At 35.3% G+C, this 27590-nt stretch overlaps 1 protein-coding gene across 1 annotated transcript; it reads left to right on the forward strand.

The window, feature by feature from the left end:
* Nucleotides 1-24669: 24669 nt before the first annotated feature.
* On the forward strand, nucleotides 24670-27385 carry LOC123530731 (uncharacterized). Its single transcript, XM_045311493.2, has 2 exons — nucleotides 24670-25309; nucleotides 27277-27385. The coding sequence occupies exons 1-2, from the start codon at nucleotides 24859-24861 to the stop codon at nucleotides 27351-27353; spliced, it is 528 nt and encodes a 175-aa protein (XP_045167428.1). The 5' UTR covers nucleotides 24670-24858; the 3' UTR covers nucleotides 27354-27385.
* Nucleotides 27386-27590: the final 205 nt, after the last annotated feature.

Genomic DNA, 27590 nt, shown 5'->3' on the forward strand with positions numbered 1-27590 from the left:
AGCAATTAGAACTTTGATCGTTTGTTCAAATCTATTTAAATTCTATCTGGCACTTTCTTTAATTTACATGAATTTCTGGTGAAACTCTGCGTCAGTTTTACGCGTTTTGAGTTCATATCGTGTACACGTTCTATCTCTGTCGTCCGGCCGACTTCCAGCTACCACAAGTCCTATCCCCGCCTTCCAGTAGGGAGAGAGTTGGTCTACGGATCGCGGGGTCGCGAGTTCGATCCACGAGCGGGTCGTATGTTCTCCGTGACGATTTGATGAAAGACACTTTGTGTCACAAATTGACATACGGGCCTTATTTTATCTGTAGTGTAAATGCAGGTATTGCATCATCTTTTTGTAAATTTTTGAGTTATTGAGGTAAATGTCAGATTTCACGCATGAAATACCTCTCATGTTTTTCTGTATTTCATTACTTAAATTTCCATGTAAATTTCATTGAATTCTGTTCAGTAATAAGAAAGTTGATATTTTATAAACTTCAGTAATTCGTGTTTTTATCCCCACAACCACTATAATGGGCCTCAAATTGTCAATTTAAATTCGCGCCAAAGTAGTTAGATTCCCCGGCTATATCGTGAATCCCGTGAAAATGACAATAGTCATAGCTCACGGCTTAGCCGTGAATCCCATGAAATTTAGTATTTGGCGGGACATTATCCTTTAAATAGACTGGACTAGATATGCCTTGCGCACACCACCTTACGACTTTATAGACGAATCTATGTCTGAATTATTTTCTTGCTAGAAATTTATGCTCGATCTAGGTAAGAAATTTATTTGTTAGATTTTTGTATGATTTTTGCATTACGATTTTTATTTGGTAAATTTTTGTTCATTCTACAGAATTCTGTAACATTTACTTTTCGGCATATGATTTTAGCTAGTTTCGGTATGTCAGGATGATTTATTAAATTTTTCAGACTTTTGTAAATTATTTCGAAAGAGGAATCTAAAATGTTTCATTTATATAAGATGTAAAATTTGTACTGAAATTTGTAACATGATATTTATAAAGTACTTTGTTTCAAAAACTTATGTCAAACATTTCGTTATTATGGAACGCCATTACTGCATTGTATTGTTATGTATAAATTTATATGGCAAGTCTAGTACCATGTATATATTATTGTAATATGAAATTGTGTGACAGTCTATTGCATACACATACAATGTCCGTTTTAGTGTATGGCATTAGATATTATATGGATGCCAACTATCATATAACGTTTGATTTACATTGAATTTTGTTAATTTGTAGTTGTAAATAATAGCTGCAGTTTATCATGTCCGTATCTATAATGTTTCATCATATACTTTTCATATTTTTCTCATACTTTAACTTTAGTCTTTTAAGTAAGTAATTTTTGTAATAATGGAAGTAATAAGTGACGTATTTTAATCATGTGACGTCTGAACTTAGTAGCACGTATGTTTTGTATAAGTAGCACGTATTATTTATGGGAGCCTACGGAGGTATGGTATACCCAAAGGAGCAGTTTTATGCCCTGACTTATTTGTTTTGCTATGGTGCTTACCATATGTTATATATTTTAGCTTCTTCCGCCAGACGATTTTACCTGGTGATGTCATAACCCGGAAGTACAATGCCCGAGGTTCACTTGTCTTCACTCGCCTGGATGTGATATTCCCAGCGCAGAGCTTTCGTCCCATGGTTGTGCCGTAAACCGCAAAGACGATGATTTTTGTTATCCTCTGAAGTCAGCTCAAGGATGCAATCACCTACCACCATAGGGAGCCAACACGGAATCAACGTATTCACGGTTTAAAGGGACTGTATTTTGAATTTAGAAGCTACATTTTGTTTGTGCTACTTAAAGTTCACAATTGAATTAAAGAACTGTGTCACGTCAGATTAGAATGGAATTTAAGAACTTTTGTATCTAGAGATACTGAACTTTCTTTTTTTTTTCTTTCTTATAATCAGTTTTTTTTTTTCTTTTCATATCTATTCATTGTAAATAATCATCTTATGTAAATAAATTTGTAAATATTGTAAAGGGTGTTGATTTGTTCTGATGGTTACTGTCGCCGGTACGGCCTTTCCTGTCACACTTTGTCTGAAATATTCGTCCTCCACCTCTGATAATTCATGTGGGAAAAGTTGGTAGTTACTTGTGGAGAACAGGTTTGTATTGGTACAGAATCCAAGAGCACTGATTATATGACTGAAATTCTGTTGAAAAACTCAAAACAAAACAAAACAAAGAACAAAGTCACACGTTCTAGCCCTGCTGTTTAGCTGTCACGCGGTCAGTCTCCACCGTACAGCTGTAACATGTTCTATTCCGCCGTTCAGCTGTCATGCGTTCGATACCCGCCGTTCAGCTGTCATGCATTCTATCCCGGCCGCCATCCAGCTGACACATGTTCTATCCCCGTTGTTCAGTTATCATGCCTTCTATCCCCGCCTTCTAGCTCTCACGCGTTCTATCACCGCCTTCTAGCTGTCACGCGTTCTAGTCCCACTTTCTAGCTGTCGCGCGTTCTATCCCCGCCTTCTTGCTGTCACACGTTCTATCTCCCCCACCAGGTGATATGAGTTCTATCCTGAAGTCACGCACACTATCTCCGCCGTCCAGCTGACACGCCTTCTATTCCCGATGTGCAACTGACATGCCTGCAGCTGACATGTTATATCCCGCCGTCCAACTGACAAGCCTGCTGTCCCCGATGTGCAACTGACACGCCTTCTACCCTGATGTGCAACTGACATGCTTGCTATCCCTGCCGTCCAGCTGACATGTTATATTCACGCCGTCTAAATGATACGTTGCAGCCACTGTCTACAGCGAGTCATTGCGGGTAACTGTATATGGCAAGCCAATTGTCCAATAATTACGTGAACCCTAGTTCACGGTCGAAAAACTAGGATTAACGATCGATAAACTAGGTTTTTCGAACGTAAAACTAGGTTTTTCGAATACTAACCTATCTTTCGAGCGAAAACATAGGATAACGCCGTGAACCATAGTTCACGCTCGTAAATGTAGGTTCACGACTGTAAACCCCAGTTCACGGTCGTAAACATAGGTTCACGTTCGTAAACTATGGTTTACGAGCGTGAACCGGGGTTTACGAGCGTAAACATAGGATAACGATCGTAAACATAGGATAACGACCGAAACTCATAGTTCAATCGAGAAACCTAGTTTATCAAACGTAAACCATGGTTTACGGTCGATATATTAGGATTATAGAATCAATAATGAATTTCGGGCGTGAACATGGGTTTACGGCCATGAACCTATGTTTACGGACGTGAACCTATGTTTACGACCGTGAACCATAGTTTACGGACCTGAACCTATATTTTCGAGCGTGAACCTATGTTTACGAACGTGAACTTGTGTTTACGAGCGTGAAGTTAGGTTTACGTTCGATAAATCAGGTTTTTCCAACGTAAAACCAGGTTTTTCAAATACTAACCTATTTTTTCGAGCGAAAACACAGGATAACATCGTAAACCATAGTTCACGCTCGTAAACGTAGGTTCACGTTCGTAAACCCAAGTTTACGGTCGTAAACATAGGATAACGGCCGAAATTCATAGTTCAATCGAGAAACCTAGTTTATCGAATGTAAACCATGGTTTACGATTAATATACTAGGATTATGAAATCAACTATAAATTTCGGCCGTAAACCTATGTTTACGGTCGTGAACCTATATTTACGAGCGTGAACCTAGCTTTACGGCCGTGAACTACAGTTTAACCTTCGTAAAACTGTGTTTATCGATTTATAACTATATGTCAAGCCAATTGTCCAATAATTACGTTAACCCTAGTTCACGGTCGAAAAACTAGGATTAACGATCGATAAACTAGGTTTTTCGAACGTAAAACTAGGTTTTTCGAATACTAACCTATATTTTCGAGCGAAAACATAGGATAACGCCGTGAACCATAGTTCACGCTCATAAATGCAGGTTCTGGATTGTAAATCCCAGTTCACGCTCGTAAACATAGGTTCACGTTCGTAAACTATGGTTTACGGGCGTGAACCGGGGTTTACGAGTGTAAACGTAGGATAACGATCGTAAACATAGGATAACGACCGAAACTCATAGTTCAATCGAGAAACCTAGTTTATCAAACGTAAACCATGGTTTACGGTCGATATATTAGGATTATAGAATCAACAATGAATTTTGGGCGTGAACATGGGTTTACGGACATGAACCTATGTTTACGGACGTGAACCTATGTTTACGACCGTGAACCATAGTTTACGGACCTGAACCTATATTTTCGAGCGTGAACCTATGTTTACGAACGTGAACTTGGGTTTACGAGCGTGAACTTAGGTTTACGTTCGATAAACCAGGTTTTTCAAATACTAACCTATTTTTACGAGCGAAAACATAGGATAACGTCGTAAACCATAGTTTACGCTCGTAAACGTAGGTTCACGTTCGTAAACCCAAGTTTACGGTCGTAAACATCGGATAACGACCGAAATTCATAGTTCAATCGAAAAACCTAGTTTATCGAACGTAAACCTGGGTTCACGAGCGTAAACTATGGTTTACGCCCGGTATCTGATTTTTTCATTCGAAAATATAGGTTAGTATTTGAAAAACCTAGTTTTACGTTCGAAAAACCTAGTTTATCGATCGTTAATCCTAGTTTTTCGATCGTGAACTGGGGTTCACATAATTATTGGACAATTGGCTTGCCATAACTGTAGCCATACAGAACATTTCCAGCGAGCCAGAACAGAAAGAAAACTGCAGTGAGTAATTGCAAGCCCACTGAACCCTTATTATATACACAGCGGTGGTGGTTTGAACTGATGCAATGGGAGATTATTAAATCTGAAATAAAATGCAGCAAACTTGTTTATTTCCCCTTTCCCAGCTGCTTGTTCAATATGCATTGAAGTGTATCTCTTTTGCACGGGTATCACGGGAAATCTGTTTCTTGTTACGTGTGCTCTCAAAATGAATGAAAATAAAGGTAAGAATTTTATTCTTGTTATGTTGATCTGAGATATTTCATATATATAATAATATACGACGCTTTTATATCTTCACTGACCGTCTCTAATGCCCGTCCCCCTACTTTAGTATCAGCATTCTTGCTAAATTCCCGCCAAACACACACATCTGTGTCTATGCCACGAGATCTTGAATTTGAAAGAAAGATTATTTTCAAGCCAAATCTGTAAGTTATGTGTTTAACCGCGATAAGTTTTTCTTCTGCTTTTTTTTTTTTGTCTTGATAGACGGATTGACTTTGTTTGAAGCGCACCATTTGTCCTGTAGAACTTCATAATTTTTACCGCGGGAGGACATCCGGTCCCTTTCTATTTTTGGGCACGGAAATACCCGATGTTACTAAACGTTATTTTCCGTTGACGCACGAGCGATTGGAAGATACCATTTATGAAAAAAAGGGTAAAGGGCAGATTTGAAATATGAAAAAAAAAATGAAATGAAACGTAAACATCGACAAGAAGTCAACATGAAAAGAAAGAAATGCAACAGTGTTTAGGATTCGATCAATACAGTGATATGCAATTATTGAAAAATGACCTGCAACTGCAAACAATTGTAAATAAACCCTCATTGCAACTACTGTCTATTATCCAATGAAATCGTCCGCTTGGTTTGACCTACTGATATATACGGAAATTCAAATTTTGACCTTTAGAAATTTAGCGTACACATTGACTAACAAAGTTATCAAGATGGCTTTTCTTAGCAGTTGCTGGATTTCTGTTCACAGCTTTTGTTCTTCCCTATTCGAGAGGTTGAGATCTTTTGTCCTGCGGCTTGGCCAGTCGCAGGGCGAGGGAGGGGCTTGTAAGTACATTTTCGATTTTCACTTTTCAGTATCTCATTTTCAGTCAATCTTGGCGGCTTTCTTTATCTTCTTATGAATTCAATTATAGAGTTAAAGATATGTTTACTGACTGTTTGGAAATATTTATTGGGAGCATGTCTGGGAGATAGAGTAACACATGTACAAGGGCATAGGAGCGAGTTTAACTTGGGGTGGTGGGGGGGGGGGGGCAAACATTTTCGACCAGCAGCGAGGGGGGCGGCAAGGTACCCCCGGTGCATTATTCATGACAAAGCCTTGTACAGGGGCCAAATGGGCCATAGGCCCTCTCAAGCCTCTATGTTTTAGCAATCATTGAGTTATTCTGATGATACACATACTACTAGGCACTGAACTGTCTTAATCAGTCATATTATATATTGTTCTAATTAAGTGTGCTATTTTTTTTACATTGTTCTGTTGAAGCCCTGGACATACAATCAATTAGTGCTGCATTTGTCTAACTGTGATATAAAGTTGTGGGAATATCATTTCCCTAGAATGGAAAATGAAAAACAAAAAAAATACATAACTTTACATGTGTAAACAGGCTTAATAGTTACATAGATTTTGCAGACGCTCAAACCGGAACTGTAGTGATTGCGCTGAATGATATAATATTTTATAAAATATAATCAAACAATCCTTGGCATGGCGCGTACAGATTTCAGTACTCACACTTGTAACGGAAAGAGACAAGTCAGAATACAAGGGAAGGCCAAATGCAAATCAGAAATCAGGTTGAAAAGAATTATATGATGCTAACTAAGTAAGTCGGGGGCCTCCGTGGCCGAGTGGTTAAGGTCGCTGACTTCAAATCACTTGCCCCTCATCGATGTGGGTTCGAGCCTCACTCGGGGCGTTGAATTCTTCATGTGAGGAAGCCATCCAGCTGGCTTACGGAAAGTCGGTGGTTCTACCAAAGTGTCCGTTCGTGTTGAAATAATGCACGAAGGGTATTTCAAACTTTTCTCTACAAGTTCTATTTTGAAAGTGACGACAGAAAACATTAACTCTTGCATTGTCTTTTCGATATTCCGCCCGAGAAAACACATTTCATACATGTGAAAAACATTAATATTACGGCGATAATTGTTCAAAAGCATTTAACCGTGTTGCACAATTTTTGACTTAATTCCTTACATTGTCTTTCCTTGATTGCGAAAAACATTCGGACGATAATTGTTGAATCATCATTATATCTAATGACATGTATAATCTTAAAACTTGCGAAAACAGTCACTTTCATGTACACATCACAAGATGCCGCCTGTCAAAGGATTTAAAGGCGGAGCTACGATGAAATTTACGTCACACGTTCCACATATAGGAAGCTGTCATTGGTTTATCGGTTATCTTAACTCGCATCGCTTTACCTAAACTATCGGGTAGCACGTGGAAGCTTTTCGAATACACTATCGAATTAATCGGGTGTTTATTGGGATGATTTTATGACATGTCGCTTCGGCAATTAAGGGATGACGGGGGAAATAAGGGATGTCGAATATACAACTCAAAGTCTGAAGGCATGTCGCACGCGACAGGCGATAATAGCCTGGTGAGAACCCAGCCTATGATGTACAGTCGATTGGTCAGTTCCGGATCACTAAGGGCTATATTTGTTATATAGAGCGTCGGAAATATATCTTTTAAAACAAATTTTTGCACAGGGAGAAAGGAAAATCCTTTTGTTTTTTAAATTACCACATTTGGTCTGAAAATTCACAGTAAATAATTATTCTGCAGGAGCAACAGTGGTGTCACCACCTCGGTCAGTTTCGGATCATTTTGGTCAGTCTTTGATCATTTCAAAGTAAAACTTAAATGCACTGTGACACCTGTGAAATGATTATTGTTTTCTATCAGCCAACCTAATCATTACATTCTGACAGACTTGAAAGATAAAAATATTTTCTTGTTTAAAAATGGTTTCTCGATCGTGTTGCGTCCCTGTTACGTTAGTTCCGGACCACATGGATTGAAAAAATATGAATTTTCTTCGCATTCCGGTGATCTGTAAAACTTATATTTTGGTATGTTGTTTCTCTTATTGAAACAAAATTTCATGCTAAGAACTAAATGATTATCTTCGTCATGTAAGTGTAAACAGTGCTGTGATCCGGAACCCCTATGATCCGGAACTGACCAACCAACTGTATGGCGTGTGAAATATACATTGTATTTTATTTTGAAACAAAATTAATCAAATTTATGAAATAACAATACAAAACGCTGTTATTTTACTGGACTAAACCATATAGATCTATTTACTACGTATTTTACTGAAGATTTGAAAAGTATTAGTATTGAATGTGTAAGATCATACCTCAGCAATCACACAGGCCTTAGCTTTCACAGAAGCGGTGGTTCCACCGCCACGGTGGTGGAGGATTCGTCGCAGAAACGGTGGAAAAATATGGCCGACTGATAGTAAAGGCCTTTTATGAAAATAGAGGAAAAAACTCGCAAAGAATTGATTTTTGGTGTAAGCATTCTAAAAGACGTATGTAACAACATACTAAAAGTATAGAAAAGTATCATGGTGCAAAATGCATTTTTTGGGGTAAAACGTTAAAAAATATAATTGAAACTATGAATTTCTGGAATCGACCCATAATAATTTCATTGTTTTTATTAAGAAAGCGAAATTTTGCATGTTAGTAGAGAATTATAACACAAAAAAATTAAGCTCAAGATTATTTTAAAAAAATCAAGATGGCCGCCAAAATCCAAGATGGCCGCCATTAAATTTTCATTATACGGGAAAACCGTTTTAAGTATTTCAAAAACTTCAAATAGTGTGAAAAATTACTAGCATCATAGAACATACATACATTTTATTTCAAAACGCACAAACTTCAGTCTTAAACAAATTCAAGATGGCTTCCCGATTCCAAAATGGCCTCCATAGATCATTTAGGAATACATACACTGAATAGGAAAATGGCTCTAAAATGGTTTGACTGAAAATATTTTTCTTGCATCAAACATGATCCTCGCTTTTCTTCCGATTTTTATTCAGGACTGAGGATATTCTTCAAGAAAATGTAAGTTACAGACACTTAAAGTAGGTCCAGATGTGTTCTGCAGCCATTGGAAATATGACAATTTTATCTAGAATAAAGAAGAACAGCAGCTATTTAGTGTGCTGTAACATACAAGGGCACAAAAATGAAATCTGGCCACATGGGAAAGGTTTTCTTTGACTAGAATTGATAGAAAATGACAGAATTATTGCAATTTTGCTTAAATATTGATACAACTCAAAAGATATCACATTTTTATTGTTTTAATTGTACAGTATTGTTTCTCAAAAACTGCACATTGGTATCCTAAATATTACTGATTTCTAGTAGTCAGAGGTAAAACCAACATATTTAACAGTTACTGCTTAAATGTGTAATTTGTATACAGATCCGAGTAGAAAATTACAAAACAGGGCAAAAGTAGGCTACAGTTATGATAACTGATTGAAAATTATGTTGTGACAGCTATTTTTGCCAAAATTTGACGAGTTGTCATACGTTACTGAAATTACCATAAAACCTTAGACCCTGTTGGTATCAGACTATAACCTTGTGTTTTTACATGCATCTGGGTTGTTTGTACATTTCAAATGAAACTTGCACAATGTTAGAGAAACAAGTTTATCTTATAGGCATAAAGACACTAAATAGGCAAATGGCGCGAAAAATGGTAGTCGCATAATGGCGGATTCATATAGTCCTCGATTTTATTTTTTGCTCTGTAGAACTATTTTCCTTATTTTCTTTTCAATTCTTGCTGAAATCACATGACAAATCTATACCTGACATGTTGGTAGCATTTTCATAATGAAATGATAACACTACAGTATTTGTCATGTATACTTAGACCATACACCACCCTCTACAATTTAAGGGTCTCATTCTTTAACTGATTTAAAAAATGTGTGTTTGACTGAAAATATTTTTTCAGCATCAAACATGACTCATGCTTTTTTTCTTTTTCTTTATATTTAGTATTTGACAATATTCTGCAAAACAATGTGAGTTATAAAAATTTAAAATAGGTCCTGATGTGTGCTACAGTCATTGGAAATATATAAATTTTGTAAAGAATAAAGAAGATCGGCTATGAAGTGTGTTATAACCTTTACCAAGAACATAAATTGATAACATTTACAAAAATATGCTTTGCAAAAGCAGAAGATCCTATATCATAACAACACTTCCACCTAGCATATATATATCAATATTATGTATGTCAAATGTGAGTTATATGACCCAGGAGAGTGCCTATGCCTTTAGTATCTTAAACATTGTAACAGACTAACTGAAAAACTATGTAGGATGTCCTTTGTTAAAACACGTAGAGCTAGTGAAACCATCAACCTCATATATATTTTTTTTTCTCTAACTATTTCGCCTAAATGATTTGTGTTCCAATATTTCATAAATAATTGCAGTTATCAGGGATACAAACTAGCTATTTTTATTTAGGGACCCAGACTGTCAAAAATAAATATTAAACATTAGGTATATAGGCATTTTCTCAAACAATTTAGGGGCCCAGCCCAATATCTATATAGCCATGGGCTACTGGGCCCCTGCTAATTTGTATCCCTGGTTATGAGCTAGATAATTTCAGGGATCAGGCAAAAATCACTCAATGTTTCAAACTAACAACCTTCAACTAATGATAGTCAGCTCAAACTTCTATAGGCTGGGGATGCTATATTTGACAGGTCTTTTTGTTGAAGTTCCCGTCAGACAATGTCTTTGAATGGACAACATACAAAAATAGAAAAAAATGGAAACTCCACAGGTTGCTCAACACAACAAACACGAAAATGTTGCAGGCTCGGTTTGATTGAGCCTGTTCATGGACGGTAGTGAAAATGCATGCTACCGTCCACGCCCTCTAGCCCCGGGTTGAGCAGAACTCAACATCTGCACATGCTAAAAGTACAAAAAAATAATTCAGAGACATCCACAGATGTGTTTTCACATAGATGTTCAGCCGATGTTCTCTTACTTGAAGTTGCAACTCGGTATGATTGCCCTGACTCTTGGATGCTCAGTGTTTATATGCTATAACATATAGCATTAAACCACCATATTGGTATGAATGTTGAACCCCGTCTGTGAGCTGGAACTCTCTTACTGACTCAGAAGATTACCAAACCAAACGTCTCTGTCTCAACTTTCCAATGCTCAGCCTGTATTTGCTATCGTCTATCCCGTAAAGGTTTAATTTCTATGTGCTGGCCCTAAAGCTCGAAACCTAGTTACAATACTGCAACTCTTTTTTTAGTCTCAAATCTTCTTTTATGTAATTTATCTGCCATTTCACGTTAGCTGCAATTAATAGCTCATTTAAGGTACTTGAATAAATTATAAGTTGAATCCTCAATGTGTTTACATCAATCGCTGGATAGAAAATGATTTCATTGTAATCTGTCTTATTAACTTACCAAGCAGAGGTGTATTTCTAATAAATTGTTGGTTCCCTTTTACTATTGTATATAACATCATGTGTGATGATGAAATCAAGTTGTCACTGTAATTAACCACATACAACACACTAAATAGTTGTTTTTCTTTATTCTATATAAAATTCACGTATTTGCAATGGCCGCAGCACACACCAGGACCAATTTAAAATGTAAAATGTCTGCAACTTACATTTTCTTAAAGAATATTGTCAGTTCTGAATTAAGATATATAAAAAGTCAGGGTCATGTTTGATGCAGGAAAATATTTTCAGTCAACCACTCAAACTACAAAATTAGCTAACAATGATCGAGACTCCAGATTGTAGAGGTGGTGTATGATCTAAGTATACATGGCAAATTCTGTAATGTTATTATTTCATTATGAAAGTATAGATCTGTCATGTGATTTCAGCAAGAATTGAAAAGAAAATAATGAAACAAAACCTGAGGACTATTTGAATCCGCCATTATGCAACTATCATCTATTTCGCGCCATTTTTCTATTTAGTGAAAACAGAACTGTAAACAATTTCAATGTAATTTTTCTCAAAAAGATGATTATCAGATAGGAAATGATCCTACTAAGAAAGATGGGAAATGATCCTACTAAGAAAACAAATAATTGTACTCATACATGTTTTGTTAATTAATAAGGAAGTTTTGTAACCGCTGCTTAACGACAATTTCTACTGCTGAATGACTCAAAAAGTTTGTCTGTATACTTCACTATTGCCCCGTATTGAATCTTCTGGCAGTATGTTATCCATCTTAAGCTGCATATAACAATAATCAATTTATTGTATGTAAAAGCAATGATATGAGACAATTTGACATAAAATCAATGATAATTCTGGTTTAAATGTCGATTTTTATGGCGGCCATATTGGATTTAGGACGCCATCTTGCTTTTTACAAAATTTCTAATTAATTTATATTTTGTACAATATAGTAACCTAATGTTGTGCCAAATTTGGATCTCTTAAGATGCATAATTCTTGTGCTATGGGTCGATTCCAGAAATCCACAGTTTCATTTATTTTTTTAACATTTTTACCCCAAAATAGACATTTTGCATCATGATACTTTCCTATACTTTTAATATGTTGTTACATACATCCTGTAAAATACTTACACAAAAAATCAATTCTTTGCGAGTTTTTTCTTTTATTTGGCATTTCAGCCATAAATGGCCTTTACTATGACTATAATTTACGCTCTCATCAGTACTTTTTCTAACGAGTGTTTCACGTTTGACTGAAAACAACCAGTGAGACGGGGGCCCACTACCCAGGTGTATTCTTCCAGCCACAAACACCTGTTCAGTGCAATTCTTTGTCATTAATGTAAACACTTATGTATAGTTTGACGAGGGACAGACGTTCTTGTATACAGTGCTTCAGGGTATAGCGGATAGCTAACTAATTTTTCCTGCATTCCAGTTTAAAGAAATGAAAATAATACAGTGCTTTAGAGTATAGCGGATTTTAGTGTATAGAGGATAGATTGATAAATTTTATATTTAGGCTTGAATTATTGTATAAATTTTCATATCATTCTTTTACTGGCATGCAAACACATATTCTAACATACATTTTAAATATTTGCTTGTTGTGTTATTTTTCGTATGTCATCAAATGTAAAATAAATCTATCCCCTATAGACTAAATTGGTGTATATGTAAAAAACGTCAGTGAATGAAAAGTATTTGATAGAAATTTAAAAAGCTGAATGTTTTTGAAAAGAGAATACATTATTATTCTGATTTATATTAAAGAAATCTTGGAAAGCTTGTTAAGATGTGGATTTTAAACTAATAATGTAAAAAATGACCAAAGCTATCCTGTACACCCTAAATCAGCTCATTAATAATGTAAACAATGGCGTGGGGAGAAAAAACATATGAATTTCTATGAAAAGCTGAATGTTTTAAAAAGAATAGATGTTTTCTGTCTGATATACTGAATAAAAACTACTATTTTCATTTCTTTGAATTGGAATGCAGGAAAAATTAGTTAGCTATCCACTATACCCAATCTGACTAAAGTACATCTCCTATTACGCTACGCATAGGATCTGACAACGAGCTATTGATGGCCTCGTTCTGACAACCCTTCCGCTAGCCAATCAAAAGTTAACTTACAACATTCTGCAAGCTTTAAAAAGCCTTGGTATTTGATATCAACTATTTTTATGTCGAAAGATGTCAGATAGCCGTTTAGCTCAGTCGGTAGCGCACTTGCTCTGTAAGCGAGAGGTCCCGGGTTCGAGCCCTGGATTTACTGCATTTTTTTCTTACTCTTTGACATTCGAACAAGTTGTCTGATTGGTTCAAACAAAAATAGATTTGCGAAAATAAAGATAGCAATCTTGGAAATCCAAAATATACAGAAGACGAATGTGAATGGGTCGTTCTCAGATCTTCGTTTAGAAGATCAAGTACTTTAGTCAGATTGCCACTATACCCTAAAGCACTGTAGTGTTTTTTTTTTTCAGTATATCAGACAGAAAACATCTATGCTTCTTAAAACATTCAGCTTTTAATAGAAATTCATGTGTATTTTCTCTCCATGCCCTTGTTTACATAATTATGTGCCGATTTAGGGTGTACAGTATAGCTTTGGTCATTTTTTCCATTATTAGTTTAAAATCCACATCTTAACAAACTTTCCAAAATTGATTTACTATAAATCAGAATAATAATGTATTCTCTTTTCAAAAGGCAGTGGCTACGTAGCCGGTTCCGGCTCTATGAAACATGTAAGTAAAGGTAGCCAGCTTTAATAAACTGTATCTGTAAGGCATAAAGGATTATAAGGATCATTATAATAGTTAAATGAAATATATTTCTTGTGATTTATTATCTATTATTTGTGTTAAATACCTGTTTATTTTGCCGTATTTATGCACACGTTTGCCGTATTTACGCACTCATATCATATCAATGAACATTTTATTATGTTAGAATGTACTGGATACATATTTGAGATACAGTGATTCAATATCAAAAGAAAACAAAACAAACAGTTAAGAAAAGATAAAACAAAGAGCATCACCGTACATAAAATGATGCGGCTCTACTGAACTTAACGGCATTTGATAATTTCCTATGCCTTTTTAAAGTGAAAATTTTAAGTAATCATCTCTTTCGCTCTTCTGTATGCGTCTTTAATTAATTAACTAATTACTTATTAACTTCTTCGCCGATTTGTCTATAATCTTGATTGGATGTAATTGTTTGTTTGAACATTTATTCTAAGGTAGCGTGATAAATGTGTAATGTAAAATTACATGTACATATCAAAAGACTAAATTCTAAAGGATTCGCCAACAATTAAAATCATCTATCATTTTTTCTTTTTTTTTTCTGTTTTTTTTTTTCAATTTATAAAATACAAAAATTCATTAGCCCCCTATACCCCAAGTGACTTAAACACACCGAAGTTGCATGCAACCATTTTTGCAAAAAAATAATATTTTCTCAATATATAGACCCAAAACTGCACCAGAGGCCACCATTTCATTCCTGCATTTCAAAATTTCCAGGAGGGGAGATGCTCCCGAGCCCATAACAGGAGGGAAATATTCCCTCTATACCTCAACATACAGACAGAAAAATGCACTAGAGGCCATTATTATGTCTCCCACACCACTTTGTGATGGGAGACACATTGATTTACTCCTGTCTGTCCGTCTGTCGGTCACAAATCTTGTCTACACTAAGTCGAACAGTTCTCATCCGATCTTCACCAAACTTGAAAAAAATGTGTTTGCCAATAAGTCCTCAGCCAAGTTTGATAACTAGCCAAGTCAGCCCAGGCACTTTGGAAGTATGGCCCTTGAAACATTGGTTTTTGATAAACAAAGCACTGAAAGTCGGATTGGATTGTATTTGATAATCAAAGCACTGGAAGTCTGATTGGGTTGTATCAAAGCTCTGAAAGTCTGACTGACTTGTTTTTGATAATTAGAGCACTGGAAGTCTGATTGGGAATTAAGAATATATATGGAGTAGGGTTTAGGCTTGAACATTTCTCGTCCAATCTTATACTTCTATTCAGATGATTTGGCAGTCATGGGAGACATGCGCTTTTCTCAAATGCAGCTCTAGTTTCATACCTAAATAGGAAGGAGGTATTATACCAAACAGGAAGGAGTTATACCCTCCTGTACCTCAAAATTTAGACCCAGAAATGCACAAGAGGCAACCATTTCATACCTAAATTACAGAAATATCCAGAGGAGAGCCCCTCCTCCTCTCCTCACTTGAGTCTCACTAACAGGAGGGAGGGCTAACCTCTTGTACCTCAAAATTCAAAGCCAAAAATGCACAAGAAGCCAGTATTTCATAACTATATTTAAAATATTTCTAGGGGGAAACCCTCTGAACCCCTTTTCTACCTTTATATCCCCTTCTCTACCTTTACATTTAAACCCAATTGCATCTGAGGCCACCATTTCATACCTATATTAAAAAAGAAAATCCAGGGAGAGATCCACCTGACCCCCTTAACAGAAGGAATGTATCCCATCATAAACGTCAAAGTTGTGACCCAAAAAGGCACTAGAGGCTTCCATATTATACCTATATTCCAGAGGGACACTCCCCTGACCAACCTAACAGGAGGTTGGGACCCTCTCATTACCTGAAAATTTAGACAAAAAATATGCATCAGAGGCTGTCATTTCATACATATATTACAAAATTTTCCAGGAACACACCATACTGACACTCAAAACTTCACATCAGGTGTATGGCATCATTTTTGATGTTAGTTTCATGTGACTGTGTTGTTGTGTTTATCATGTTCTTTAATTGTGACATTTTGTTTTACTCAAGCTAAAGAGCAAATTTATACAATTGATAATTGTGGAAGTGTAGATTTTTATGTAATAAAAAGACTTTTTGACCTGTATCAGGAAGCATGCACATGTTCATTTGCAGCCTGCCAGCTTAGCTCAGTAGGTAAGAGCGTTGGTCTACGGATCGCGGGGTCGCGAGTTCGATCCTCGGGCGGGACTTATGTTCTCCATGACTATCTGATAACCGACATTGTGTCTGCAATCATTAGTCCTCCACCTCTGATTCATGTGGGAGAGTTGGGAGTTACTTGCAGAGGACGAGTTTGTACTGGTACAGAATCCAGGAACACTGGTTAGGTTAACTGCCTGCCATTACATGACTGAAATACTGTTGAAAAACGGTGTTTAACCCAAAACAAACAAAACATGTTCATTTGCAGAATAGTATTGTGCTCCTGCTGCATACATTATTTATGCTGCAGAACTGGTGCATATTTCTTGATGAAAATCAAGTAACTAAACACAGACATATTCAAATACCTTAGACCTTAGAGGCTCATAATGCCTATATTCTATAAAATATGCAAATATCTTGTACTTTAAGGCATCGTCACAGTCACAATTCAGTATCAGTTCATATTTTCAGGCCGAGTATTTTTCTCTTGAAAATTGTACTAAAGCCTTAACAGCTGGTCAAATTATCATCAACATAAGAAGCATATGATGATTTATAGTACATATGCCCCTTGTAAAATATTTGAGTCTCGTTTAGACCGAAAATTTACCCCAAAATATTGAAATTTTATGTGCAGTAGAACTCCAATATAAAAAATATTACAAAGACAAAATTTAGTTAATTTCATAGTCAATATGTATACTGCAAACTCCTACGGATTTTTGTCGAAATTGTTCCTGGTTATTGCACTAGACATAAAAAGACAACCCCATGTAAATTTAATTTAGAATGTTGTTTGTACATGCATTACTGACCACAGGTAGCCAGGTAAACCTATACATAATCCTATAATATCACCTGTTTATATACATGTAAATTATATGTAAACAGATAACACAAATTGGATAAATTGATGGTGTTGGGATTTTTGTGTATAATTCAGTAATCAGGTAAAATTTCAAAATAATTTCTGAAGACTTTATTCTTCATGGTCTGCTTTACAATTGGCTGTAATTATCTTTGAAATGTATTGAATATATATTGAGTTTGACTGCAGATAAAATTGCAAAATTTTGTCATAGAAAAATATCGAATAAAGGCATAATACAGGTAGTAAAATGCACATCCTTCAATTTGCATATGTTCACATAGATATTTAAAACATAATTATGACAAATTTATTGACTTTATTGTTACCACTTTGTCATCTTTTATTTTTATGAAAATTTCCATGTAAAATTTTGAGTCAAATGGCTGCCACTGTAGGCGATTCCTTAAAGACACTCAGTGTCTACATACTGAAAAATATTCAAGTACCTTGAACCAGTCAAGCACTTATTGTCCATTTACTGTAAACTACTGAAATAACTTTGACCATAAAATCTCTCAGTGCCTATATTCAGTAAAGTATGTAAATATTTTGGACCAGTCAAGCTTCTATTGTCCATTTACTGCAAAATAATGAAATAAGTTTGACCGTAAAGGCTCCCAGTGCCTATATTCAGTAAAATATTCAAGTACCTTTGACCAGTCAAGCTCTTATTGTCCATTTACTGTAAAATACTGAAATAACATTGAATGCTAAAACTCTCCTGCATTAAGTAAAATATGCAAATATCTTGGACCAAGTCAAGCTCTTATTGTCTTTTTATTGTAAAATACTTTTAAATAATTTAAAATGTATTTTTGTAGTAGTACATTTTTATTTCTACATATTATATGATTTTTTTTTGGACATTTTTGTGAGGAAAACAAGTCAATGAAAGAACAGAAAAAAATAAATGGATACATGTATGCTTAAAAATATTGAATTAAGGCATCGCCACATTCACAACTCGGTATCAGTTCATATTTTCAGGCCGAGTATTTTTCTCTTGAAAATTGCACTAAAGCCTTAACAGCTGGTCAAATTATCATCAACATAAGAAGCATATGATGATTTATAGTATATATGCCGCTTATAAAATATCTGAGTCTCGTTTAGACCGAAAATTTACCCCAAAATATTGAAATTTTATGTGCAGTAGAACTAGGGCTGTCATTGATTGGGTCTTAGGCGTATCGGTGATACCGATATATCAGAAGACAAATATCGACGATACATCGATATATTGATTATTAAGTTAGATTAACGACCTATTTGTTCATATGCATACTATATACCTTCCTGTAAATGCTATTTGTAGTTTTATTGCCTACTTTCCATATTTCTGTTTGATTGTGTTGTATTTGTATTTATGAAATAAAAGAAATACATAAAAATTAATAACATCTTTCATTTTTATTTTGCCTTCACTCCTTTTTTTGCATTTATCCAAATTTACAACTTTGTGAACTTTAATTGTTTTTTAGGGTCTGAGTGTTTATTTGGGTAGTTTTTTCTGTCTGTAAAATATTGATTTTTGAAAATGGGAATCGATAATCGATCGACAAAAAAATATCGTTGTTACATCGATATCGTTTCTATCGATGACAGCCCTAAGTAGAACTCCAAAATAAAAAATATTACAAAGACAAAATTTAGTTAATTTCCTAGTACAATATGTATACTGCAAACTCCTACGGATTTTTGTCGAAATTATTCCTGGTTATTGCATCAGACACAAAAAGACAACCCCTGTAAATTTAATTTAAAATGTTGTTTGTACATGCATTACTGACCACAGGTAGCCAGGTAAACCTATACATAATCCTATAATATCACCTGTTTATATACATGTAAATTATGTGTGAACAGATAACACAAATTGGATAAATTGATGGTGTTGGGATTTTTGTGTATAATTCAGTAATCAGGTAAAATTTCAAAATAATTTCTAAAGACTTTATTCTTCACGGTCTGCTTTACAATTGGCTGCAATTATCTTTGAAATGTATTGAATATATATCGAGTTTGACTGCAGATAAAATTGCAAAATTTTGTCAGAGAAAAAAATCGAATAAAGGCATAATACAGGTAGTGAAATGCACATCCTTCAATTTGCATATGTTCACATAGATATTTAAAACATAATTATGACAAATTTATTGACTTTATTGTTACCACTTAGTCATCTTTTATTTTTATGAAAATTTGCATGTAAAATTTTGAGTCAAATGGCTGCCACTGTAGGCGATGCCTTAATAGTCATTTGAATAAACATCTTTGTTATGAATTATCTCCAGTAAATTATTTGTTATCATTTAGTTACGACCTTGTTGCTCTAAGTTTTTGACAAAATTTCCACACATTTCAGTGCAACATGGTCGTAACTGGAAAACTTTCAAATAACTCCTTAGTGAACATTTTTTATCATTTTTTCCCATAGTATTGTAGTTATTACTGTTATAACAGTAGCTTGATCTGGGATGCAGTATTCAGCTTGAGTGGATTTTGCCAGATCGGATCTCACGAGGCGCGCAAGCGCCGAGTGTGATCCGACCTTGCAAAATCCACAAGAGCCGAATACAAAGTCCCAGATCTTGCTACTGTTATAATATACCTTTACCATTTTGATTCTTGTTTTGTTCTTGAACGAAATCTTCAATGTTTATCGATATTGCATGGAACTTAGTGAAGTTTTTATGTGCGCTATTTATAGAAATGTGTTTTGGGGTCATGCATATTAATGAAAATAGTCCGGCAGCATACAATACAGAAGGTACAATACGGAATTTAAAAGGTACAATACGGAATTTTTGTCTGTTCATATTTAGTTGTGAAATACAAGCTGATTTTTTTACAGAATTTATATTGGTATATAATAAATGGCATTATGGCATTTTCCCAAAATTTTGATTTGGTAGGAACATGAAATCACTTTGACATTAGATAGCAACAGAAACTGAATGTTTAGAATAAATATGACATTGATTCACATCCGTAAATGCATAATATCAAGTGACAATATTAATTTTCTGATTTGACCACATGGCATCATATGATAAACCAACTTGACTTACTGCAATACAATTACTAATACATAGCATACCTTAACAAAATGCCATTGAGCAGCTGTGTTACTGGAGTTAAGACATTTTACAAGTAGGCTAATTTACCTCTTCTTCAACAGTATCATTTTATAATGCCCCCCTTTGAAGGAGGGGTATATTGTTTTGCAGATGTCAGTCTGTATGTAGACCAATCAGTTTCAGGATGATGACTAAAGAACACTTAGGCCTAGGATCATGAAAATTTATAGGAAGGTTGGTCATCACCTATTGATTTTGAGATCTGTAGGTCGAAGGTCAAGGTCACAGTGACCCTGAATGTTAAATGGTTTCTGGATGATAACTGAAGAACGCTTGGGCCTCAGATTCAACAGAAGAAGAAGTGCAATTATTAAACATTAAGTTTCTGTTGCTGTCTGATGTCAAAGTGATTTCATAGACCTACCCCAGTCAAAATCTCAGGAAAATGCTGTTTACTTAAGTTAAAAGTCCATAACAAACATTCAAGAAACAAGATAATGCGTTGCAATTGTACCCACTGCACACTGCGTTGGAATCCTTTTTGGTTGATTTTTTCATAAACATGTAATGAATATTCACCTTTTACAAAGAAATATTTTTTTGCTTGACTGGGCTGAACTTATGATTTGTTGCATATGTGCTCAGGGGTCGTTTTGTACAAGGTTTTACCATTTTTAATGGGAATTCTACAAAAACAGCAGTCCCTCGTCAAACTGTACAGAAGTGTTTACAATAATATTATAATATAATTTACAATGATAATAATAATAATAATGTTTGCACGAACAAGTGTTTCTGGTTGGAAGAGTTATACATGTCGGGCTCCTGTCTCACTGGTTGTTTTCAGTCAAACGCGAAAAGGTCATTAGAAAACGTACCGATGATAGCAAAAATGTAGTCAGTCGGCCATATTTCTCCACCGCTTCTGTGACAAATCCTACTAAGCCGCGGCGTTGGAATCACCGTTTCTGCGAAAGCTATTGCCAGTGTGACTGTATCCATGTCAAATTTTAGACAGGCTTACTCCCTCTTTGTGGAAAAAATATGATTTGTCGCGAAAATGAAGATATTTTAAGGCGATGCTATTTATTTTCATAAATAATAGTATAATTTAACATTAAATTCGGAAATTGTTTTAAAGTTTTACATGCAAGTTACAGTCTCCAAAACTAATGCAGATATTGATTTGAAACTTCACATGACACCTTCGGGGTTATAAAACTATTTGATAGCAGCAAGTCCCATAACTCTGACCTTCATTTTGGCCAAATTATGCCTCCTTTTGGACTTATAAAATTCTGGTTAAAGTTTTGCATGCAAGTACATACAGCTATTTCTAAAAGACATATAGATTTAATACTTATTTTTTTCTTTTTCTAGATCAATTACCAACCTCACTGGGTCAAGTCCCATAACTCTGACGTGTATTTTGAGCAAAGTATGCCCCCTTTTAGACTTAGAAAATTTTGGTTCAAGTTTTACATGCAAGTTACTATCTCCAAAACTAATGCAGATATTGATTTGAAACTTCACATGACACCTTCGGGGTTATAAAACTAGTTGATAGCAGCAAGTCCCATAACTGATATGCATTTTGGTCAAATTATTCCCCCTTTTGAACTTAAAACTCTTTTGATATTTAACTTTTTTGGGTAATATTTTCCTGCTTCTGGAACAATATTTCGAATAGTCGAGCTTGGCTGTCTTACGGACAGCTCTTGTTTACATGATATTTGCCTTGTTGATTCTGAGTATTTAAATTAGAACAATAAAATACGGTACCGTAATCCTAGCCACTGCCATATTTCTATTTTAATGTGAGTAATACTATTTTATTAGCGCGACTATTCAAAGAATAGTCGAGCTATTCTACTTACCCTGGCATTGGCGTCGGCATCACACCTTGGTTAAGTTTTTGCATGCAAGTACATACAGTAATACAGCTATCATTTAAAAACATATAGCTTTAAAACTTATTTATTCTTTTTCTAGGTCAGTTACCAACCTCACTGGGTCAAGTTCCATAACTCTAACATGTATTTTGAGCAAATTATGCCCCCTATTGGACTTAAAAAATTTTGGTTAAAGTTTTACATGCTAGTTACTATCTCCAAAACTAATGCAGATATTGAATTGAAACTTCACATGTGTCTTTGGGGTTATAAAACTAGTTGATAGCACCAAGTTCCATAACTCTGACCTTCATTTTGGCCAAATTATGCCGCCTTTTGGACTTAGAAAATTCTGGTTAAAGTTTTGCGTGCAAGTACATACAGCTGTTACTAAAAGGCATATAGATTTGAAACTTAATTTTTCTTTTTCTAGATCAATTACCAACCTCACTGGGTCAAGTCCCATAACTCTGACATGTATTTTAGCCAAATTATGCCCCCTTTCGGACTTAGAAAATTCTGGTTAAAGTTTGTGTGCAAGTACATACAGCTATTACTAAAAGGCATAATAGAGATTTGAAACTTTTTTTTCTTTTTCTAGATCAATTACCTACTTCACTGGGTCAAGTCCCATAACTCTTGACATTTATTTTGGGCAAATTATGCCCCCTTTTGGACTTAGAAAATCCTGGTTAAAGTTTTACATGCAAGTTACTATCTCCAAAACTACTACAGATATTAAATTGAAACTTCACATGTGTCTTCGGGGTTATAAAACTAGTTGATAGAATCATGTCCCATAACTCTGACATGTATTTTGGGCAAATTGTGCCTCCTTTTGGACTTAGAAAATCCTGGTTAAAGTTTTGCTTGCAAGTACATACAGCTATTACCAAAAGACATATAGCTTTGAAACTTATTTATTCTTTTTCTAGGTTAATTACCAACCTCACTGGGTCAAGTCCCATAACTCTGATATGCATTTTGGTCAAATTATGTCCCTTTTCGAACTTGAAACTCTTTTGATATTTAACATTTTGGGTAATAATTTCCTGCGTCTGTGACAATATTTCGAATAGTCGAGCTTGGCTGTCTTACGGACAATTCTTGTTTTTATTCTTGTTTAACTGTCATATGATTTGCCACAAAATGCATAAAATTCAGAAACAGTAAATAGCTGCAAGTGCAAATTTTCCAAAAGCTCGGATCAATGAGAATGCTCAGAATTACGAGAAAGAAGCATACTGTTCGAAAGTGGCAATTTAAGTGTCTGGCTAAATGCATGCCAGTTTTTAATACAGAAAATATTGCTTGAATTTGACAGAAATCTTTCGGGTTACAGAGTTCGAATTTAAGCTCACATACTCGCAAAACGCATGTACATTTTGCAAAATTTTGCGAGCTGTTCAACATTCTTAATAGAAATCATGACGACTTTAATTTCTTTAGCTTTCAGTTTCGATCCGCTGTAAATACGCATTTAATGATGATGTTTCACACAGTATGCACAGATTGATGACATTTTACATTGTGTGTGGACAGTATGCACAGATTGATGACATTTTTACATAGTGTGTGGACAGTATGGACAGATTGATGACATTTTTACATAGTGTGTGGACAGTATGCACAGATTGATGACATTTTACATAGTGTGTGGACAGTATGCACAGATTGATGACATTTTTACATAGTGAGTGGACAGTATGCACAGATTGATGACATTTTTACATAGTGTGTGGACAGTATGCACAGATTGATGACATTTTACATAGTGTGTGGACAGTATGCACAGATTGATGACATTTTTACATAGTGTGTGGACAGTATGCACAGATTGATGACATTTTTACATAGTGTGTGGACAGTTTGCAGATTTTGATTATTATGCAACAAGGTAACTACCAGAATGCGCTTGCACAAAACGTGTTTTGTACTACACACACTTACTGGTAGTGTTATGGAGGACAGAGACTTGTTTCTGCCCTAAATGGTTGAACAAAATTGCAACTAACATGATAAATTGCGAGTTTAAAATTTTTGTACATGTATGCAAAAATTTGCTAGTGCAAAAAACTGTTAGATTCTAACCCTGGGTTAGGCTATGCTTCGTTACCGGTCAGTTAAAAGGCAGTTATTACCCTTTGATTATTAACATGAAAGTATGCTATAGCCCCAATTCTCGTCCAAAGTATATCTCAGCAGCCAAAATTCAGTGAAACTTCATGGGACTCCCAAGAGGAGACGCTGGTATTCTTTTCATGTTGTGGTCATTTGATGCTTTCCTTGTATTTTCTTTTGGCTGCCATTTTGCAGACTTATGTATGAGGTTAACATCATGGTCTCTTTATTAAATTGCTAAATATATCTGTCAGTAATGACTTCATGCAGAGAATAGGTTTAATTCATATGTGTGTCTTCTACCTTGAATCCTGACACACTACTCTATGATTCTGTAATTAAATTCATACTTTGAATTTTAAAATTGTTTAAACTAATGCACTTGCGGTCTGCCAGACCCTAATAAATTAAAAGAAAAAAAAGATCTCCAATAATCTGTCACTAATTTCATTGAAATCACATATTATGTTACATGTATTTAAAAGTTTCCTTGTTTCTTTACTATTTCAGAGAACTTTCTATTTTGATGACAGTAGAATGGAGTAAAATCTGTAAATAACAAAAAACAAAGACAGTGTCAGAAGAGATGGCAGACAAGATGCAAGAAGAATCAGCAGCATTGGAGGATACTATAAAAGTCATTCCAGCAGTTGATCAGCCATCTGAAAAACCTTTACAAAATGTAATAGACATTTCAGATACAGCTCTGGCAGAGATGTCACAAAATAAAGTGACAGGTGCATCCGAAAACACAATGTCAGTTGAAAATGTGATAACAAACAACATAGAACACCAGGTGAAGGTATCAAACAGTGAAATATTCAATAGAACAAAGTTGCCACATAAAAGCTTATCAGATGTGAATCAGGCTCCCAGTCAAATGTTAGCAAGGCTTGCTGCAGAGTTACAGAAGGCGACAAGTTATATGTTACAGGGAGCATCAAGTGTAGCTGAAGTAGCGCATAATGCTTTTCTCGCCAGTCAGCCTGGACCACATCTGATTTTACAGCAGATTCAAGACATGTCTCAGAAATATGGTAGGGTTTTGTTTGTCATTTTTATGCCCCAGGCATCTACTGATGCGGGAGGCATATAGTGATTGTCCTGTCCATCCGTACAAGGTTAACCAAATGGGACTGTTCCGTCTAGAGCATCAATACCCTTAACTAGAATGACTTGATACTAATGCAGATGTAACCTGTGACCATTCCTCATCTTCAGACATCACCTGACCTCAGTTTGACCTTGACCTCGTTTTGGACTTAGGTTGCTTTATATCGACAAGAATGCCATCAGGGGCATTAAGCGCTTACTGAACGCAGCTGCTTATTTGCTCTGTCATAATTTTTAGCTTGACTATTCGAAGTTAGTCTGAGCTATTCATCTCACCTTGGCATCATTGTTGCACCTTGGTTAAAGTTTTGCATGCTAGTACTTTTATCTGTCAATTAAAGGCATATAGCTTTGTAACTCATTTTTTCATTTTCTAGGTCAATTACCAACCTCACCGTGTCAAGTCCCTTAACTCTGAAATGTATGTTGACCAAATTATGCCCCATTTTGACTTAGAAAATCCTGGTTAAAGTTTTGCATGCAAGTTATTGATTCCAAAATTAACACTGATATTGAATTGAAACTTCACATGTGTCTTCAGAGTTATAAAACTAGGTGATAGCACCAAGTCCCATAATTCTTGACATGCAATATGGCTAAAATATGCCCCCTTTTGGACTTTAAAAATTCAGGTTGAAGTTTTGCATGCAAGTACATGTATCGAAATTTATCTTTTTATTGGACAGTAATCAACCTCACAGGATCAAGTCCCATAACTCTGTCATGTATTTACTATTTAGGCAAATTATGCTTCCTTTTGGACTTAGAAAATCCTGGTTAAAGATTATGTATGTTAGTTACTATCTTATGAACTAATGCAAATACTGAATTGAATATGCAGTCTTTGGTAACACCTTAACTGAAAAAAATAGGGTCACTCGTACTCCAGGAAGAGTTTTCTTATGCCCCCGGCATCTACTGATGTGGGAGGCATATAGTGATCGTCCTGTCCGTCCGTCTGTTCGTCCGTGCCCGCGAAATGATGGTTAAGTGACTGCATAACGGTACTTTCTCTTTGATGTCATTCATTCCGTTCTGTTTATGTGACCTTTTTCTTTTTATGTGACTGTTAGAACAATAGAGAGAACAATGGGGGTGTCACATAAATACCGTTTCGTTAGAACGTCCGTTCGTCTGTCTGTACAAGGTTAACCAAATGGGACCGTTTCGTCTAGCATCAGTACCCCTTACTAGAATGACTTGATACTAATGCAGATGTAACCTGTGACCATTCCTCATCTTCAGACATCACCTGACCTCAGTTTCACCTTGACCTTGACCTCATTTTGGACTTAGGTTGCTTTATATGGGCCATTTCTTGGTTAACCAAATGGGACCATTTCGTCTAGCATCAATACCCCTTACTAGAATGACTTTATACTAATGCAGACATAACCTGTGACTATTCCTCATCTTCAGACATCACCTGACCTCAGTTTCACCTTGACCTTGACCTCATTTTGGACTTAGGTTGCTTTGTATTGACAAGGATGCCACTGGGGGCATCAAGCATTTATTGAATGCAGCTTCTTGTTTGTTTTGTTTAATTTTTTATCCAAAAGTGAAGAATTTGTACAGGTAATTAAAAACAAGTTTGCTGGTAAAATGAAAAAAAGTTTTTATTTTATGTTTTCTGCATATCGTGTGTATTATTGAGATATGGTAGGTTATATCTATCAAATATGTTTTTGTTTATAAATTTAAGTTTATTACACTTGAAACTACACTTAAAAGAGAAGAATATTCTGGTAAGTTATAAATATCAGTACATCATTAAAGGGAATTCTACATTTTAATATTATGTTAAGCTGAAAAAAGATATTGAGTTTTACATCAGAATCATAATAAACAATTGCCTTTTGTCTTATGAGATGTTTTCTGTTAAATTAAGGTAATCAAGATGTTGTCTTAGTCAGTGACAAGGAGTTATCTGCCCCTGTTGCTCCGGTTGATGAAGAACTGGGTTGATTGGCTCAAGATGGTGTCAACGAAACCATCAGGTAAAAGATTTATAATCTTATTAAAAATTTGAAATATGCTTAAATGTTTGATTTAGAGGAAATTCATTTCTGTTTTATGTCTTTCTACCAATAAAATGCATCTCTGATATGAAAAATAACAGTAATGAGAACATTTTTAGCTCGACTATTCGAAGAATAAGTAAAGCTATCCTACTCACCACAGCGTCGGCGTCACATCTTGATT

The sequence above is a fragment of the Mercenaria mercenaria genome, unplaced genomic scaffold, assembly GCF_021730395.1.
Source record: "Mercenaria mercenaria strain notata unplaced genomic scaffold, MADL_Memer_1 contig_3666, whole genome shotgun sequence".
Classification (NCBI taxonomy): domain Eukaryota; kingdom Metazoa; phylum Mollusca; class Bivalvia; order Venerida; family Veneridae; genus Mercenaria; species Mercenaria mercenaria.